The 19,106-nt window shown below is 37.7% G+C and overlaps 1 protein-coding gene across 2 annotated transcripts in view; it reads left to right on the top strand.

Moving 5' to 3' along the window:
- Nucleotides 1-19,106, top strand: part of FBXO11 (F-box protein 11) — a 68,774-nt gene that overhangs the window by 23,821 nt on the left and 25,847 nt on the right. The window contains exons 2-5 of one of the 2 annotated variants that reach the window (XM_084203231.1): nt 10,911-11,038; nt 11,156-11,237; nt 16,940-17,081; nt 18,313-18,442. In XM_084203231.1, coding sequence (XP_084059357.1) covers nt 10,911-11,038; nt 11,156-11,237; nt 16,940-17,081; nt 18,313-18,442 — 482 coding nt within the window. Of the gene's footprint in view, nt 1-10,910; nt 11,039-11,155; nt 11,238-16,936; nt 17,082-18,312; nt 18,443-19,106 lie in introns of both variants that reach the window. The other variant, XM_084203230.1, reaches the window with a different exon arrangement.

Here is a 19,106-nt window from a genome sequence, read left to right as displayed (position 1 = left end):
TCTGTAAAAATAAACCTGGTTTTAAAAAGCTCTGTTTAAAGGCAGAGAAAACAAAACAAAAAAAAGAAAAAAAGGTAAAACTTGATTAATGTATCAAACTGATGCCATTTGGTTTTCTAATAAAATCAGGATGCAATTTTATTGTTTTTCCTCTCCAGATATCCAAGAGCAGTAACTTCTGGATTGGGGTGTTTAAGACATCCTTAGTCTACAGGGCAAGGAAGAACAGAGTGTCCTCCCTGTGCTGCAATTTCCTTGAACATATAATACAAAACCTTCTTTCCAGCTTTCCTCATGTTTGTTTTGCAACACATGTTGGCAGTGGAAAACAGATGATCCTGTTCTCACAACTTGTATTTAAATCATGTATTAATACAGTAAAACTTGGTAGAAGAGCTATTTAGCATTTATCTCCCAGAATAGGTTTGAAAAATTATAGTTGTTCTCTGTGTAGGATTTACTTTTTCTCAAGCAGCTTGGGTTTAGGTAGGCCCCTACAGTCTTTGGCGTTGTCAGCAGTTTCTTATTTTTACTGTAGCTCTTAACAAATTTAGTTTTGAATCATATGTTGACTACTGCAGTGGTGTTTTATAGTATGATGACAGATTTCTTAACCCGTCTTACTCATTTGCCAGCATATATGTTATTATTTCCCTTCTGCACCCCGACGATACTTGGCACTTGCTGTGGTTCCACACTTTGTTTTCTCAGTTATTTTCCTGAAACTAAACAGAACCATGCCTTCCTGCTCTTCACAGGCACCTCAGAGTTGGTAATTTAAGGAATAGAATAATAGGAACAGTCATGGAGAAGTTTTCAGAGTAAGGATCAGATGAGTGACTGCGTGTAAGACCTTGCCACAGTTAGGATTGTAAAATTCGGCCTTACTATGACATATGTTAGGTGCAACATATTTTTGGCTAATTCAAGGGTAAGAAATGCTTGCTTTCCTTTCTTTATGTGTGCATGGTTTTGGCATAATAACACACACACATATATATATATATATATATTATTTTCATTAAATAGCCTTTCTTGAAAGGTTAAAAATAACTATGTCTTTATGACAGGGGTCTGTTTGATGAATTAAAGAGCAATAATTTGGCAGGAACTAATGATTTTTAGTTTTTTTTTCTTCTCCAGTGTAATGTATTTATGTTTTCAGGATACTGTTGTTAGCTATGTTGTTCTTATAGTGCTATTTCACAGTTTCTTTAGAGGGTGTATATGCTGGAGTTTCTTTTGGGCTTTGTTTTTTTCATTTCAACTGTAACATTTGAAATTCTGTGTGTTGATTGTAGCACTAGGGTAGCAGGAGAATGCAGTGTGCTTGTTGAATATCAGTGTAATAATAAGGGGAAATAGCCAAGAAAGGTAGTGGAATTAATAGTTTTTTCCTTTTGCAGTTTGCACAGTTGTCTTTTTTCTAAGACATGCTTTTGAACATCCAGAATTGTGAGGAGTGTTAGTACAAGGTGTGTTTTCCTCCCAGCTATCTGTCAAGGTTACAAGGTCCATATTTTTTCCTCTGGACTGTCTGCTGTTTCTCTGCTTCTTCATAGACTAGTGGTCAGCTTGGAAACTTTGCTTGGTACAGTAGGGAAGAAAGACATCCAAATCCAGTAAGCTGTAAAGAATTATTAATATAGTTTTCCTCCTTTTGTTTCTTTCTTAGAGGAGATGATACTGACTATACCCCTTGGAACCCAGCGCACGAAAAGGGCTGTCTGGCCTTTCATCTTTGTTGGTTTATTCCTTAGGCTTTTTGACACTGCAGGATAGATCTATGATTGCCTTTCCTTGTCATGCTAGGCATTTCAGAAGCTCTTTTAATTCTGAAGCCCTAAACCAGGAATTTCCTAAGGTTCATCAAAACTGCTCTTTGACGTAATGAGGTTTCAGCTGGGCCAATGTATTGATAGATGTCATTTACTTCTCGTGGAGAGTCCACAGAAGGCAGATGGCTTTGCATGGCAAGTATCTCCAAATCTGCTACTACACTTAGTAGCAGGAGATAATGTATTTTTTTTTCTGCCTGTGTTACAACAGTGTTCTGCAGATGTGGCTTATGACAGAGAAATCTGTAGGAGGCTTTCATTTCCTGAAAATTGGGTGAAATGATTGTGCCCTGAGATGGTGTTTTACAGGGGTTATGCTTGAATAGCTGCAATAGTGTTAATTCATAATGAGACTTGTGAATTGTTTTATTGCTCTTTCAAGAGGAGCCATGTTTCTCTTGGTTTCCCATGGATTACAGAAAATTTCTGTAAATGGATCAATTATGGAGTGTAGAAAACTTGAAGTGTAAACTGAGGACGCGTTAAGTGAAATCTCTGCATTCTCATTGAATTTACTCATTCCTAGACTGTGGGTTTGCCCCAAATTTTTTCAAAGATACCAGAAACTCAACTAGAGAAGAAATGAATAGTGTCCTGCTCCTTCTTCAGTTCAGCAATGCTAAATGAGGTGAGGCTGAAAATAATTGCTGCCAGAAGTTAATACAAAGAAGAAATCACAAACTTCTAATTATTTTTCTGTAGTTATTGGTATCAGGAATATCCAGACTTAGTCTAATTAAAGAAGGTAAGGCTTCTGCTTTGTATTTCAGGTAGTCTCTGTTTATTAGAAATAATGTGTCCTCACTAATAAGTATCTCTTATTAATTTTACATGTGCTTGTTAGAACATTTTTCTCCTGAGTTTTGGAGGCTGGTTTTCATCCTGTTAAAGTCCAGCGATTAGACTGACATCATTGTTCATGGAAGTGAGTTTTCTGGGTTTGGTAATTTTTTTTTTATGGTTTGTTTGTTTGATTTGTGTGATTTGGTGGGTGTTGTGTTTGCTTTTTTTTTTAAGTACCGATGACTGGTTCCACAATTCCTCTGTTTACGCTTTTTAGTGACTTTGGTGTTGCTGTTGGAGAATCTGTAATTCTTTCCTGTCTGAGAGACACTTTACTTCCTGGTAAAATGGGAATTTGGAATCTTTTGTAGACCCCAAGGGTGTGGTCACAGGGTTCATTCTCATCTCTTTGTTCAGGCACCTTGAAGTACTGCCTGAAGTTGAAGTATGAGGATTGATCAGAAACATCTTTTTGGTCAGAATCAAGTGGCAATACTTGAACCTATTTCAGTATTTTTTATTGTTCTCGCTGGCTGTGCTTTTCTAATGAGATGAAAGTTGCTGTATTTCAACCAGAGAGGGAGATAACCTTTGAGACTGGTAATCTGACTGCCCTAACAAATGAAGTGATATGCCAGGTAGAAATTTTAATTGGTCCTACTTGGAATCTTGAGTATAATCGTCACAATAGACAAAAAGAAATCAGCTTGCAGTAATAGTCTATTATTTTATTTAGTGTCATTCAGAAATGTAACAGTGAAAGGCTCTTAGCACTGTATTTCTGAACCTTAAAATCTCCTTGGTCAGCTTTTTCACTGTAGCATCAAGGAACCATGCAGCAAGGCCACAGCGTTGAAAGTGTTGCTTTCTTAATGAGGAATGCACCCAAAAAGGGTTCCTTGTCCCTTCTCAATGAAAGCTTGTCAGAGCAGAAGTCAAGCTGCCAATTAAGCAGGGAGGGAAGTTCCCTTAATACTTGCACAGCAGCCACCTGGAGAGTTGTTTATTACTTTGCTAAATGTTATAGATGGTGCTGTAATACAGTTATCATCAGTCTGGGAAAACAATGTAATTAAAAAAAAATACCATAAAATAACATCTGTCTTCTAACTCTAGTTTATCAGTTCTACATTCTAGTGCTGATCATTAAAGCTGCTTGTTCGAAGAAAAAGGTCTTTTTCTTCCCTCTCTAAAATGAGTTATTTAACAAGTAGCTCAAGTATGCAGGTACTTGAACAATTATTCTGTGTCTTAAAAGTGTGTGCTAATGATTTTTTTTTTTTTTTTTTTTTTTTAGAATTCAGTCTTTAACTTGATGTTAAATATCTCTTTTGGGGGCATGGTTGTGGAAAGAAACCAGAATTTTTCATCAAATCCTCGTTATCGCGTTTTGATTCTGGCTTTTGAAAAGGAATATATTCTTCATAGTAGCTGGAGGGTTTTTAACTGGTGTTAATGCATGTTTTTTTTGCTAGGTGGTTTTGGACTGTGAGCTCCCTAGGGAATGAAGTGTAAAGATGTGAATAGCTATTTGGGACTGTTGATAATTTTTAAAGAAATATAGATGAGGACAAGTTTTGGGCTTGCAGCCAGTGTATCTTTCCCATTTATCTCCTTTTCTATTAGTCTGTTTTGTGTCAGCTCTAAGAACTTATGTTTTTACCCTGCTGTGCAAACCATGCTTTCCTATGCAGCATTTTGGGGGTGCCAGCTGCCCTAGCAGACCTTGAGGGGAGTGGTGTGTCTCTGGTTTGAGTGACCTGTGAGAAGATTGTTGTAGTGGGCTTCATAATGTGCTGACGAGGAGAAAAGATCAGATCCTTGAGAATTTCTTGCGTAAATTCACTTTTATCTAAGAATAACGCTGAGAAGTAATGTCAGCTTTAAGAAACTCTCTATGTAGCTAGAAGTAGTTGCTTTTCTTCTTTTAGAAAATACTTCTAAATATGTTGTAAAATTAACATGAGCTTCTGGATAAATGCAGATAGAGTTTGAGTGTCTGATCTATTCTTACTCTTTTTAGGCCATCATGACTGCACAACCTATTTCCAGAGAGAGTAATAAGATGTCTTATTTAGGTATTGATGTTTAAAAGCTTAAAATGTAAATGCAAAAAAAAGTACTGTTTGATTCTTTGGGTGGAAGGTGGGGTGGTATGTGTGTTTTTCTTAAATTTTGCTCTGTATAAGTACTGTGAGTTATGGTTTAAGCATAATTTTTTCCCCCCTTTAAATTTAGGAAATAAATCTCATACAGGAAAATTTCAAAGTATTCCACACAATTTTTGTTTATTTGATAAACTGTTACAAGGTACAGTGTGCTTTGCATATTGTTGTATAGCTTTGGTTTATTGCCAGTAAGAAATTGTATGTATATTTAAAATATTCTAGTAGTCAGTAATGGTTATTGTGTCTGGTTGTTGCTTCCCAGAAGGCAGAATCTCTTTATTCCATATGGCATTCAGGAAGTCTGATCTTTCTGTAGTCTTTAAGAAAGCATACATTTTTAATGTTAGGTCTGTCCCCTTTCCAATCTGAGAGCCTGCTACTCTGAGTAGCAGTTCTGACTCAGAATCTTTTTCTTGCAGGATCTCTTCCAGTTCCAAACAGCTTTGTCTCCAGTCAGAGGTTAATCCTTCTTGTTGACCAGTGCCATCAGAACCTGACACAAAATACTGCCTTCTAAATTTTACCTTTCTGTGAGCTGAGCTGCTCTAGATAATGCTTGAAAAATAGTGCAAGGTTTCTTTCTATAATAATTAAAAATATATATCACAGTATTTATTAAAGTTTCTGATAATAGTAGCAAATGAGTTTGCAGCTTTTTTAATACCACGTTTTAGACGTTCAACATAGAATGGAATGGTTGTATACATGCCTCCTGTTTCTTATGGACCTTTTTTTTCCAGTCCACTGTGAAATTTGACTGTAAAGGACCGCCACAATGCTCCTGCATTTAGGATGTGTTGGATCTGAGCTCTGTGAACTTTGCCTGTCATCTTTCTCAGTTTTGTAGGGGTTTTGTTAGCTTTGGGTGGGGGTTTCTGGGGGTGCACTTGCTTTTTTTTCTTTGTGGTATTCCTAGCTAGTGGTTTTTTTTTCCTCTTCAGAGAGGTCCTCAGATAGCTCTCAAAAGAAAATGGTCTCCATTTCAAAAGCAACCTTAAGCCATCCATAATTTAAACTAATCCTTAAATGCTGCCTGGAATCAACGTGTAAGCCTCTCCTAGTGTCAGAAACCTTTGCTCTGAGATACAGAGTAGTATGTGCAAATTCTGTGTTCAGTATCTTTCCTGTTTTGGTGCTGTATCTGCTTTCAGGTGTCAGCCACTTGTTAGGAATGTTTTCAAGGACATAGAATGAGTGTCAGTCACACACTACTGATACATGCATTTATTTAACAGTTCACTCCCAGAGACTTGCTCCTTAAAGGAAAATGGTGAGTGGGTGTGTTTGCTTGGTTTTTTTGGGCAGCAGTTTGTTGCAGAGATGTTGCTGTAAGTGCAAATACACTGTCTTCAAGAACTGCTTGAATTTCTGTTCTGTAAGTTATTTGCCTTCATTGTTAGCTCTGTTGGGGGTTCCTTCCTCTCTACTCCCTTAAATTTGTGTCATCCTCTCTTCTCTGTTGGAATTTTGAGCTAATCCAGAAGTGGATCCAATCAAGTACTTGGGGCTATCATCTCACAGGCTGGCAGGGTGCTTGATAGGAGTTTTGCCAGATTTATGGAAAGATGAGCTTAATCCTGGGCTAATAAGTTGTATCAGTTAACATTTTAGTTGCTTAGTTTGTGTTTTCTTCTAGATGGACAATGTTGGAATTTTTTTGTTTTAGTAATTTATTGTTTTGTTCTGAAGTTGTACTGGTTCTACTTAAAACAATGTTTAATGAACTCTTCCTGTTAAAATTTGTTTGATAGGCAAGATGAATCATGGCTTCATTCAAATAGGATCAGTATGGATTAACTTTATTTTTCAGAGCTGCTCTTCTAGATCTACTCTCTATTTGATATGGATTTTCCTGTCTGAAAACTGGTTGGTTAGATTTCTCACCAGATTTTCCCCCCGCCTGCAGGAGCAATTTCAGTGCTCTCTCTGTTTGAAAATATCTCCCACCTCCAGGACTCTCCTTCTCTTGACTACAAATCTTTTTGGTTGGTTGGTTTTGCTCCTCCTGCTCCATTTGGAGAAGGTGGAGAAAACCAGCACAAAAATGTGGTGTTGAAGAGTAAAAACTTAAGTGATCAAACACTACAGGTTAGTGTATGAGCTGCCTTTTTTGGGACCCTCTCCCCCCTTTTTCTTTTTTATGATGAGTCTATTGGGAATTGAAAGCTTTTTTCTTTTTATTTTAAAAACTTTATCAACCTTACAGTTGTCAATTATATTAACAATGTTTTTTGGAAATATTATCTGAATGCATATAAGGTAGAAGCAAAAGCACGTGCATATGTTTTGGGACATGATAAATTTTCTCTAGAAGTGACCTAGGTGTGTATATTTTTTAATAGATAGCTCTTGACAACACTTTGTTACTTCTCTGTAGCTTATGTCTTCATGAAACAAAAGAAATCAATTGTATAATTTTATTTTTCTCTATTTTAATGTACTCACTTCCACAGCATCTGTGGAAATACAAAGCACTCCTGACAGTAGTTGCTAGTATGGCAGATTTTTCTTCTTCTCCTTCTGAAAGTATTTGTCCTTTTTGGTCTTTTGTGGGTCTTAAAGCTTATAGTGTTACAGTTCAGGTTCATTAGTTGTTTTGAGCTATCAGATGAGGTAATTCTTAATTTAAATTTAGGTTTTAACCTGTCAGAGTCACGAAGTTCAGTAAACATGATTTTATTTGAAATTATTTTATCTTACTATACAATATAATTGGTGTAAAATATTCGGGTAAATATTTTTATTTGAGAGCAGACTCAGCTTAATTTAATCTCTTAAAAACTGCAAACATACTGACTTGGTTGAAACTGTGACAGCATCTGGCAGTCATTTCAGCAGGTGTTTGTATGATGATATTAATATTACACACACACTCTTCCAAATTTGTTTATTGACTTTTATGCTTCTATCATCAACAAATGTGATTATAATGCTTTTTATGTGTGTTACTGCCTGATACTGTTACACTTTAAAATAGTACACTTCAAAATATTTTGGAGGCACTGTATTTTAAAACAGATATTTCTGCTCTAAAGCAGTTGTATGTTGAAGTGTGTCTTAGGAAGGGATTTTCAAAACAGAGCTCTGGCAGTCTGGTTTAAGAATTTTTTGCTCAGGGAAGGGCAGTGTGTAGTGTTGAAGAAGTATTGCTTTGTGAGCAGCATCTCTCTGATGACTCCCAGTGTAGCTGCCTTAGTCTGCTCAGGGCTTACAGGGAGCATCTGGAAAGCTAAAACCAAGCACAAGGCTACTGCGCAAGGAGGTCACTCAAGGCCTTCAGCTTTCCTGGTACTGTTTCACTTGGCAGTAACTACACAGGCTGCATCTGGAAAAATAGGATCAGTTGTTATTCCTGAAGTGTCAGAAATCCGTGCAGAAGCCCCTCAGAGGCGTGGCAAAAACTGCTGGTGAGAGATATCATGGTACCCTTCCCTTGTCTTCTTTGGTGTTAGATGGAAAAAGGAAGATTTTAATTCTTCTGGTGCCTGAGTGTGTGCATATCCCTTATTGTCATCTGTGCTGAAGAGTAATCTTTTGTAGGACACACTGCAAGAAAATGGATATATTTCTGTTCTGCTTAGCCAGTCCTTCAGTGTTTCAGCCAAACTGACCTTTCCTTCCATTTTACCCCAGAGGCTTCTGCTGTCTCTTTACAGCAGTAATATGTTCTGTCCTTTGTGGCCTCCATGGGTGATGTTCTGCAGACCTGACTGGAGTTTATCTGTGCCCTTTCCATCACCTACTGAGAGATCAAAATTCTCTGCTTGGCTTTCTGTTTTTTTCCCCTGTTATCTTTGCTTATTATGCTGTTGCTGTGTTTCCTATGGCAATTTTGAACCATTGTACTGACCATCCAGAGCTGAGGGAAAAACCCAGCTGTTCTGACAGTCATCTTGTGTCTTCAATGCAAAACAGGGGAGCACGGGGGGGCTTGGGACACCATGCTCGAAGTCCCCAGGTAGTTTCTGGGGGATATTAGTGGCAGTAATCATAGTTACTGTATCAAATCTAAAATAGAAACTAGGGCTGCACAGTCGATCCCTGCTGCAGTGTCTGAGTACATTTGGGTGTTTTGCTGTGGGGCTGGTGGTGGTGCCTGAATTCCTGCTGGCAGGGCCTGCTTCACACCCACGGCTGCTTTTCTGCTCTGGTGTGCCAGGGAAGGCTGGGAGTTCTCCTGTAGCAGCTTCTGTCTTCTGCCTGCCTTGTTAAATTGAGAGGGTGTTTTCCATCAGAGATGCAAAGAAAACCAAGTGACTGAACCATGAGTGTGCATTGAGTCTGCTCTGAGGTCACTGACCTCCCACAGGCAGTGATCCCCACGCTGGGCCTGACACGTCTTCACAGGAAAATTCACTGCAGTTCATCTATCAATGTCCTGTAGGCTTTTTACATAATTCATAAGTACTTATCCTTCCTAGGTAGTGGAGTGCTCAGATGAGAGGTGTGCCTGGGAAGCTGCAGACAGGGAGTGTGAGCCAGCTTCTAGCTGAAGTTTTGGAGGTGGCTCTCTTAAAAAGCGATGGGTCTTGATAGAAATTTCACAGTTCACTTCTGTCCTTAAAGATCTGTGCTGTTGGTGGTTCTTCCTAGTCATGTGGTCTTGTGGCTGTGCTGAGCTGGACCAGCTGCTAGGCTGGCTGAAGGCTGATCACAGAGGTACTTGCAGGTTAATTTTCAGGTGGATTCATGAGCTGGTGAAGCTCTCCTCTATTGCTCTGAGAGCCTGTGTGGAGGTGTACACATCACCAGTGAACTTCATCTTTGCACAGCTTCTGTCCTCTATTTGGATGTTGTGGCAGTGTTGTGATCTTTAATGGTACATGGCCATTTATAAATATCTGCTAAGGAAGGGGAAAAATAGTTTGGGGTTTTGGTGGTTTTTTTCACTGATGTAGCAGCTCAGGCTGCATGGTATGTATAATCCAATATAAGCACAATGTTTTGTAATTTATATCAAAAAACCCCAAACCAGAAACCCTTAGGAAAATCATGAGATTAAGATTTTGAAATGCTAATGAGTCACTTCAGAATTGGATTGCTTTGTTTTTTAAACAGACTACTGTAGTATTGGAAGAGTAGGGGAGTTTTATTTGAGGCATATTGGGGTTTTTTGTGTTGTTTTGTTTTTTTTACATTAGTCTCTTCAGCCTAATGTATTCAGGAAAACTGCTGGCTCTGTGGCATTGCTTTTATGGCTATTATTTTCACATCACATTTTGCCCAGTTTAAGAAGAAAAAGGCAATTAAAATGAAAAGGAAATGCAGAATTGTTTTCTCACAGTTAAGCATCTGCAGAAAGTATATATTTTTCTTAAGTGGAGTTGGTTTTAATTTGTTTTCTAGATGCTTTTTGTTCTGGCCTTTTTAAAATTCTTGCAGCTTTATAATGTAATGTTAGTTATAGGGCATGCAGTGATGAGTAATTATTCCTTGCTTGTTTCAAGTATGTTCCATAAATATATGAACAGGGAAAATTGAAACTAATGAATCAAAGCCTTTAGAATTATACTCATGACACTTTCTTCACTTCTTTTTTAAAGGGCAGGGAGAAAATATGCTCTTACTTTTTCAAGTGTAATTTAGGTGAAGAGAATGTATGTATTTAAAGCTGCCGCCATTTTACAGAAGGTTTTGTGTGCTGGCCTGAGCTATTCCCAAAATGTTTGAGGAAAACTCAGTCTTGAGTTTTGTACTAAGTGCTATGTTTACTGAAGGATTTCTTGATAACATTTAGTTAATAATTGACACTTCAGTGTTCCTCATTTTGCTGATTGTGTTAGGTAAAAAATTTGAAGTAATGAGGTGATTGAGTTAGCATAGTGAATTAAATGCTTGCAGAGAAACCAAAAGCCTAGGTTTTTGCTTTTTCCTAAGCTGCTTTTGGTGTAGCTGCTGTGTGTGTATGGAGAAAGTACACATGAAGGAACTTAGATTCGTATGCTGTGGTATTCTGACTTTTTTTTTTTTTTTTTTTACTAGAAGTACTCTGCTCCCTAGCGCTTCGTCCCCACCCTTCTGACTACATACTTACCTGAAAATTTCTGTAGCATTTCCCTGATATAAAGCATAACTACAATTCCAATTATCAAATTTCTTTTTTTTTTTTTTTTTTTTGTAGATGATGATGTACCTGCAGATATGGTTGCAGAAGAATCAGGTCCTGGTGCACAAAACAGCCCATACCAACTTCGCAGAAAAACTCTTCTACCTAAAAGAACAGCTTGTCCTACAAAGAGCAGTATGGAGGTAACTTCTTTGGGTTTAATTGTAAAGGAAATGTTACTGTTTCAAGAATATGAAACTAATTAGTATTTTTCTTAAGTTATCTAATGACTGAACTAATTCTCCTTTGTTTCATTAAAGGGTGCCTCTACTTCAGCTACTGAAAACTTTGGTCACCGAGCAAAACGGGCTAGAGTATCTGGGAAATCCCAGGATTTATCAGGTAATAACTTTTGTACAAGAAAAGGGCAAGGGAGAAGGAGTTAAACATTTTAATGTCACACATTCTCCCACGCAGACTGTCCCCAAACTATTTTTCGGTGTATTCTCAAACTAAGAAACAGTAGTGGGGAAAAAGTACCAAAACAAAACTATAAGCTTGTTCTGATCTTCAAATTTGGTAGCATGATCTTAATCAGAATTTTTTGAATCTGATCTTTTGTTCTGTCTTCTTCACTGCAGGTATGTTTTGGTTGTGTTTTTATTCTCATAGTGCTGTGTAGTTGTATCTAAGATGCTGTTAGGAGCAGTAAAACTGCAATGCTTAATTACCATTTCTCATATTGATGGCATTGTTCCATTGCATTTTCATGGGTAGTTTGGGTATGTCATCATAGCACTTCATTGTGGAGAGAGGGAGAGACTTGATGTGTTTGTAAATAAAAACCAGATATACCTGCATACATAATGTATGTAGATTTTTGCACACATCTACAGTAAATGCATGTTGTATAATAAACACACATCCAGTACATGTGTATATAACTGTATTGTGTGTATTTTATTTGTGTGCACACACTTTTTAGGTATATACAGGCATACACCCCCTGCTTGTTCTGGTTTTGGTGTAGTTTTTCAATCTCTCTGATTCTATTTTTTTTTGTCTCCTGACACACTCTTCAGTTCCATGAGAGCTGCTGTCATTCTTGCCTGGAAAATCATCACTAGCACTTGGCAACTCCCATTGATGTGGTTTCTCCTGCTTTTCTTGCTTCTGTTTTTTTTTTTTTTTTTTTTAGTCCACCTCTCCATTAATATTGTGAATTAAAGCTGAGCAGCTGGCACAATACTTTGGGTCTGTTTTCATGTCTTCTGTTGAGATCTGCTCTTTCTGGCTTCTCATTTTCTCCATAGCATAGTTTTTTGTCCTTTTCCCCCTTTGTTTTATTCTCCCCCTCTTTGATCAACTCTCTAATTTCAGCAGCTGTTTAAGAACCATTTAACTTTAGATTTATATTTTTGAAATAGCCAGAACCAATTGAACATAAATCTGTGTCATTTTGCATGGATTCATTTCCTGATTGGCTCTCTGGAGCCTTGTGCAGAGTTGTCTTGTCAAAGACTCTGTTTCTCTTGACAATTCTTAGTTTTATTTCCATTTCTTTCAGCTCTTTGCTGTGTTAGTCATTGTGCTTTTACTCTCCCCCTTTCTTTGGTGAAAGTGTGTAACTTTCCAACATGAATGACACTGATTTCCTGAGGAATTCTCCGCGCTTTCACTGCACATTCCATTTGTTAGATTCTTGAGCTCATGTGGGGGTTGTAGAGGCTTCTTCAGCATGGAATTGACAGAGGAATCACTGTAAACAGTGATTTTACAATTTTCCTTTTAAGACCATGTTCAAAGCAGTTGCAGTGAGAAAGGAGTGTCCTCCTCAAACCATTTTCTATTAATCTCTTTCCCAGTATGGGCAACAGTTATTTTTTATTCTCCCTGTTGAGTTTCTAGGAGATTTGTCTAAAATTGTACAAATGTTGATTCTGGTGAGATTTATTTTAACAGACAGTCCCCTTCACCTCACGTTTTTTGTTAGCTTAGGTAATGATACCTGTTGTAACTGAGTTGTAGGTGTGAGACTTCTTGGATTGTCACGAGTGGTGACTGTGTATTGTCATCTGGGCTGTACAGGTGTTTATTTTAGAACTGTAGATGAAATGAAGGCAAGGGACAGGAAAATTTCTTGGTGGAAAACCATTCCTTCTTGTACAGACTCCGAGAGGAGGAAAATTCTGTGAAGTTGAAAGGAGAAATGCCAGTCAACTAAAGTTTCCAACTGGAGTGGAGCCAGGAGTCAGAAAAACGTGTATTTTAATACAGATTTCAGAGTTAGTTCTGCTGGGAGTGTTGCTATTTTAAATTTCTCTTTTCACTGAACTATGGATTTGCAGTACATTCTGAGACTTGAGGTTACTGGCTCACTTACTGATTGTTCTGTACACTAGGAACATGCATAAGTTTACAGAACTTACTGACTTTTTAAATTGATTTTTTTCTTTTCCTATTGATTTCCTAGGATACTTTCCCAAGAAAAATACATGCTATGTTTCTGACATATTTCTGCTTCTTTACAAGAAAAGATTTTTACTAAATACGTCCCTATAGAGCAAAAGCTATTTGTCTCCATCTTCTCCACTAAAGTGGACAAAAAAGGCAGCCATATAAGACATAATTTACAATTTTGGATTCTTGGGATGGCATTCTTGGTCTTTGTACAAAGAAGGAAATTCACTTTCAGGCAGCTTTCCCTGCTCTTTGTCTTGGTATTACTTTGCTAGTCCCTATCAGCAAAATGATCAAAACTGAAACTGAGTTAGCTTTGTGAATATCCTGTGGAAACTGAATGACATAACTAGCTGTGTTTGTAACTTTCAGGTGTGCAGTATAGTAATGCTTACTAAATCATAAATAGTTCAACTGTCAGCTTTCATTAGGGCAAAGATAAAGATTGGTGATGACCTCTCACACTTCATTTTTATTTTTGTTCTTGTCTGGTTTTGACACTTATTTGGAAAACTCGTTGTGGTGCTTTTAATATGACCATGCATTTTGTCCATTACCTTAACTTCATCAATAGGCATGAAAATGTCAGGAGTAGTAACATATAAGTGCTTCTGATCTGGTGGCCAGACAAGCCTTTAAAAACTGTTTTGGCTCATTTTTGTAAGCTGAGAGGAAGAACACATTGATTACATCCTCGCTTTGACACATTACTAAAAGATATCCAGGATGTGAAGTGTGGATTTATGGAACAAAAGTGTGTTGGTCTCTCTTGGATACAGAGAAGTCTTCACATCAAGAAGCAAATTAGCCTTTTGCAAATTATACTGGAGAATTTCACCTGGTAATCACTATATCAGTGATTTGAGTGGAGAAATCTTAAATCAACCCCTGCTTAATTGAGCAGAAGGGCAATTTAAATTAAATTGCTCACTTCTACAGGATTTTGAATAAAGCTGAGTGAGGATAGCAAACACCTGTAAAATCATCATCTTCATTTTGAAAGCAGTGCCTAGGTTTCCAAGTAAATGCAACTTGAAAAATTGCAGGGGCAAGAAGGTTAATTGAGGCTTTACAACTTTTATTATTTTTTTTATTTCAAGTGTTTTGACACTTTCTCCAGGTTGCTCCTTGTCCCTTGCACTAAGGAAACACATCTGGATTTCAATTTTGTTCAATTTTGAAAGTGAGCATAGGGAGGAAAACAGGATTATGAAGTTTGGAGCAGTGGGAAGGCACTATGTTAGTGTGCTTCTCCATTCAATAAGAAATTATTCAAGGTCCTAACATAGATAAAGGAAGAAAAAAACCTGCAGGTTGTTTATGGAAGTAACTGCTTAAATCGTATGCCTTAGGGATTTGTGTTAAAAGGAGAAGACAGGTTGTGGAAAACTTGGGAAGATTTACTGGTTTGCATCTGCAATATAACATTTCAGCTTTCAGTGAGGCAGTAGAAGACTGCATCTAACTGGAAAGCTACCAGAAAAATATTAATTCAGAAGCAATGTTCAATTATCCTGTGATGCATTTCAAGAGTAATTAGGATGTAGAATGAACTGATCCTGCCTGTTTGACCCTTTATACTTCAGTGGGAAAAAACCTTTTAAAAAACCATTGATAAATTTATTTTTTTTTAAACCAGCATTGATAATGCATGTAACATTTTTTGGTGATGCCCAACCATGTTCCCCTTACTGGCTGCTGTTAAGCTCTTCAGGCTCCCCAAGTGTCTCTTGAGCAGAATGCCTTTCCAGGCTACTTGCATTTTGTAAGTTTTACCAACTTACTGGATTCGGTCTGGCTCATAAGGCTTTGTTTTGTTTTGTTTTTTTCTTGAATAAAAAAAATTTTGTAGACTGCCATTAATGCTGTTGCAGAGAACTGTCTTGGCCAACTTCTGGTCATTCATTCCTGTTTCTTTCCTTGTGTCCCATGCTAGCAATTCTGTAGCTTGCAATGGACTACAGCAAGGAGGTGATCATCAGCTGGAGGAGGATAGGGTAGTGTGGGAGCAAATAGCTGTGGGCATGTGGGGTGATGGCACTTACCACTTTAACACAGCATAGATTTTTGTTGGGTTGAAGTGGCATGTACCTATAGTTTACGGCTGCAAGCTGTGATACTGCTCTGAGCAGCTGTCAACTGCATAAATACATAAATACATAAAATGCATCTCTGGCTTCTGACATGAAATTGGCACTCTGGAATCACTAATGGGGACGTTCATATGATGGCACAATAAGGAACACTTTCAGGGAAGGTGCTGCAATCTCAGGAATATTTCAGAATTTCTACTCCCTGGTCTGATCAGAGGTGTAAGCATGACACTGAAAAAATCACTTCTGTCAGAGTACACAGGTTCTGGTGATGTGATCTGCAGACCCCAGTTTAAGGTGGGGTAAAAAAGTAACAGTTTGGTGCCTCCAGTTTCTGTCTTCTCCATCTTACAGCTGAAAATAACACATTTCTTTGTGCTGTCTTGCCCCGGGGAATCCTGGGGCAACTTGTTTTGTTTATATGTGAAACCTTTCACGGATACTCTTTTTCAGAGTGTTATTTTCTCATATTTAGTAGGTCATCTTTCTTAAGGTCACTTCAATAGGCTTCTTGTAGTAGCCAAAATGACAGTCCTGTTGCTCCTTAGGCTCAGGTGTTCTAAGAAAATATGATGCTACATGGGGGCATTACATAAATGTAATTGTGCTGTGAATTTAGCAGGCACAAACTTTGAATGCCTGGCATACAAATGCTCTAAACTTTGGAAGCTGCTCTGTGTGGTTGTGCCTTTGGGATCATAGAGAGGATGCTGAAGGCATTAGCCAAAAAAGTGACCTTTGCAAGCAGACCTCACCTGCTTTGAAGGTTCCTGCCTCAGGAGGGTCTGGTGAGAACACAAACTACAGGCAGGGCTTTCCCAAAGGAGCTATTGTATGTGGAGTGTCCATAGCAGGATTTAACAAAGTGCATTCCTGTCTCTACACATTGGTATGGGAATGCAGCTTTCTCCAGCCTCTCTGAAGAAATGCATCTGGCAAGACTAATAGATCTTCTGGTTTAGATTTTTCATTTTAAAAGGAAAAACATAAACAGGAGTAAGGGCAAGGAGGAGACTAGGGAATTATTGATGGCAGTTGATTTCCTACATCCCAGATGTCCTCTTTCCCTAATGTGTTCATTGTGGGAGAACAAGGAAGTTCTTCCTAGTAGTTTTTCCAGAGGGTGACTATTTCTGATTAAATTCTTTTGTGCTTGAAAACATTTGCAGACATTTTGGCTTTGGGATTGCATTATTATTATTGTATAGATAATGTGGGTTAATTGAACCACAATGAAGCTAATAGCAGTGAGAAGCCAGCATTTCTGGAACATGCACAGTAGCCTGCTTAACATCTGCACTTCTTTGCAGAATGATTCCTCCAATAGAAAAGCTGAAATAAGAAGTTTGGAAAGAAGGCTTGAGGTCTATAACTTCTATCAGATTTTTTGCCTTTGGCTTTAGAAGAAACGAGCTTTAAAAAAAGGCTGCCTTGAGATAATTGACATTTTAAATGGGAACCTTTCAAGTGACAAGTTGGTAATCTTTTCAGGGGGAATTTGAACTCACTAGATATGTCAATAACCTTGTATTGATTACTGTTTAATAGCAGCACCTGCAGAGCAGTATCTTCAGGAGAAGTTGCCAGATGAAGTGGTTCTAAAGATCTTCTCCTACCTGCTGGAGCAGGATCTCTGTAGAGCAGCTTGTGTGTGTAAACGCTTCAGTGAGCTGGCTAATGATCCAATTTTGTGGTAAGTGAAAAGCTATTCCTCATTATCTGGAGAAATACTAGATGTGCTGCTCAAGATGCCAGGACAACAGAAAAATTGAAATGCTGGTTACAATTAATTGAAGGAATACCAGTTCTATTTTATTATGTCTGGTTTAGTTAAGCATTATTTTTGTATTATATGTATCAAACAGTAAAACTTGATTCTCTAGTAGTGTAGATACTAGTTAAACAATGCCTATTTTAAAAAAATCAGTTCGTTCAGTTGCCATTCCTTCTTCCCCCTTTAACCTTTTTTAGGTGACTGTGGGGAATGTGTTGCTTCACACAGAAGGAACAAAACATTTCTTCAACTTAGATGCGAGCTTTGTCTAGTGTTACTTAAATGGGGTTTTTGTTTGGTTTGAGTTTTGTTTGTTTTGTGTAATGGTTGGATACTTGGGCTGTTTTCTCACATGAGTTTGGTCTACCCCTGGGTTATTGAGAGTTTTAATAAATGGGAACTAAATTTTTAGTTTTTTATAAGGGAGTAAAACAACATATTTCTTAAGCTGCTTTGTTTTTAAAGTAAAGATTAAGACCAAAATAAAAATAACATCACAGAACTACCCCATTTTGCTGTCCTGAAGACAGCTTTGGGGATGCCTTGTCAGATGAATTACAACTTCTGTGATTCAGTGTCATCCTGTAAGTCTGGGCTTAATATCAGCAGGCTCAGACACTGCAATTATTTGCATTCTGGCACAAATGAAAAGAATCCAACTGCTGTGTACTGTTTTCTTCTTTTTAAACCACTGTAATTTGTTCACTGATGAACTCTTTGGAATACAGTGCATCACTTGTTCTCAGTGAATGCATTTTTCAGTCTTTTTTTGGCAAGGTGAGGAAGAGGTGGTGGCACACTTGGTCTTAAGTTTTGTTATACTTGTGCTGCTAGCTTTTGTAAGTGCTAATGCTGTAGTTAATATACAGTTTGATTCACAAATAGTGTTTGTAACTGCTTAAGCTTCTTCATGAAAAGTCCATGTTGAGAACTTCTTCTCTTGGCGTATAATACACATAGAAATTTTTTCAGAAAAACACCAAAGTCAGTACAGCAAAAAAATTGGTTTTAAGTGGTAGGTGCTGATCTTGGTCATATTCACAGTCACTGGCAAATTCTTCTCAAAAAAACCCCGGGTTTTAGCCTTTGGTTTTATATTAAAATGGAGGATTAAAATGAAAAATTAAAATTAATTTTCTCTTCTGCTCAGGAAAAGATTGTATATGGAAGTATTTGAGTACACTCGTCCAATGATGCATCCTGAACCTGGTAAATTTTATCAGATTAATCCAGAAGAATATGAACATCCAAATCCCTGGAAAGAAAGCTTCCAGCAGCTGGTAACAGTTTTATTCATTTATATTCAAATTCATAGGTATTTATAAAAGTAAAAACACACGCTTCTGAAATGTGGCTGACAAACAGTAATTACCTTGGGTTTAGACTTCAAAATCCTTGTGGTGTTGTGCAGTAGGGGAATGCAGAAGTTATTTCCTGTTTTGAGGCACACTTTAGGGAGACACCACATGGTAAAGTGGAGTCCTTGAGTATCCAGCTCTGCTGCGTTGGGTTTTGCATCACTGAAAATTTGTGTACAAGATTGTCACGGTCTGAGACTCTGTGTGGAAGATGCTGTTGTGATATCTTACTGAACCAATGTGTGTGCTGGTTATCAGATTTGTGTGCATCTTCCTCTGGTGAACCAAACACATGTTGGAAATGCCACTCGGGCTTAATAGTGATTTACAGCTGGCCTGACTGGAGGTAAACAACTTTCCTTTAAGGAACATGATTGCATCTCTAATCCAAAATTTCAAAGGTATTGAATGAATGGCTTGCCATGATACTAGGAAAACATAAGTAAGGGAAATAAACATCAATGTGAGTGTACCATACAATGCCATGTGTTGTTAGTTAATGAATTTCTGAAGTGCATTGAGGACAAATGCTTGACTTGGCTTTTTTGTTTAGTATTCAGTCACTAGTGAAGGTATAGGATTCTCT

Source organism: Fringilla coelebs (assembly GCF_963513975.1).
Source record: "Fringilla coelebs genome assembly, chromosome: 3".
NCBI classification, from domain to species: domain Eukaryota; kingdom Metazoa; phylum Chordata; class Aves; order Passeriformes; family Fringillidae; genus Fringilla; species Fringilla coelebs.
The sequence above is the reverse complement of the archived record's forward strand: the minus strand, read 5'-3'. Positions and strand labels throughout refer to the sequence as shown.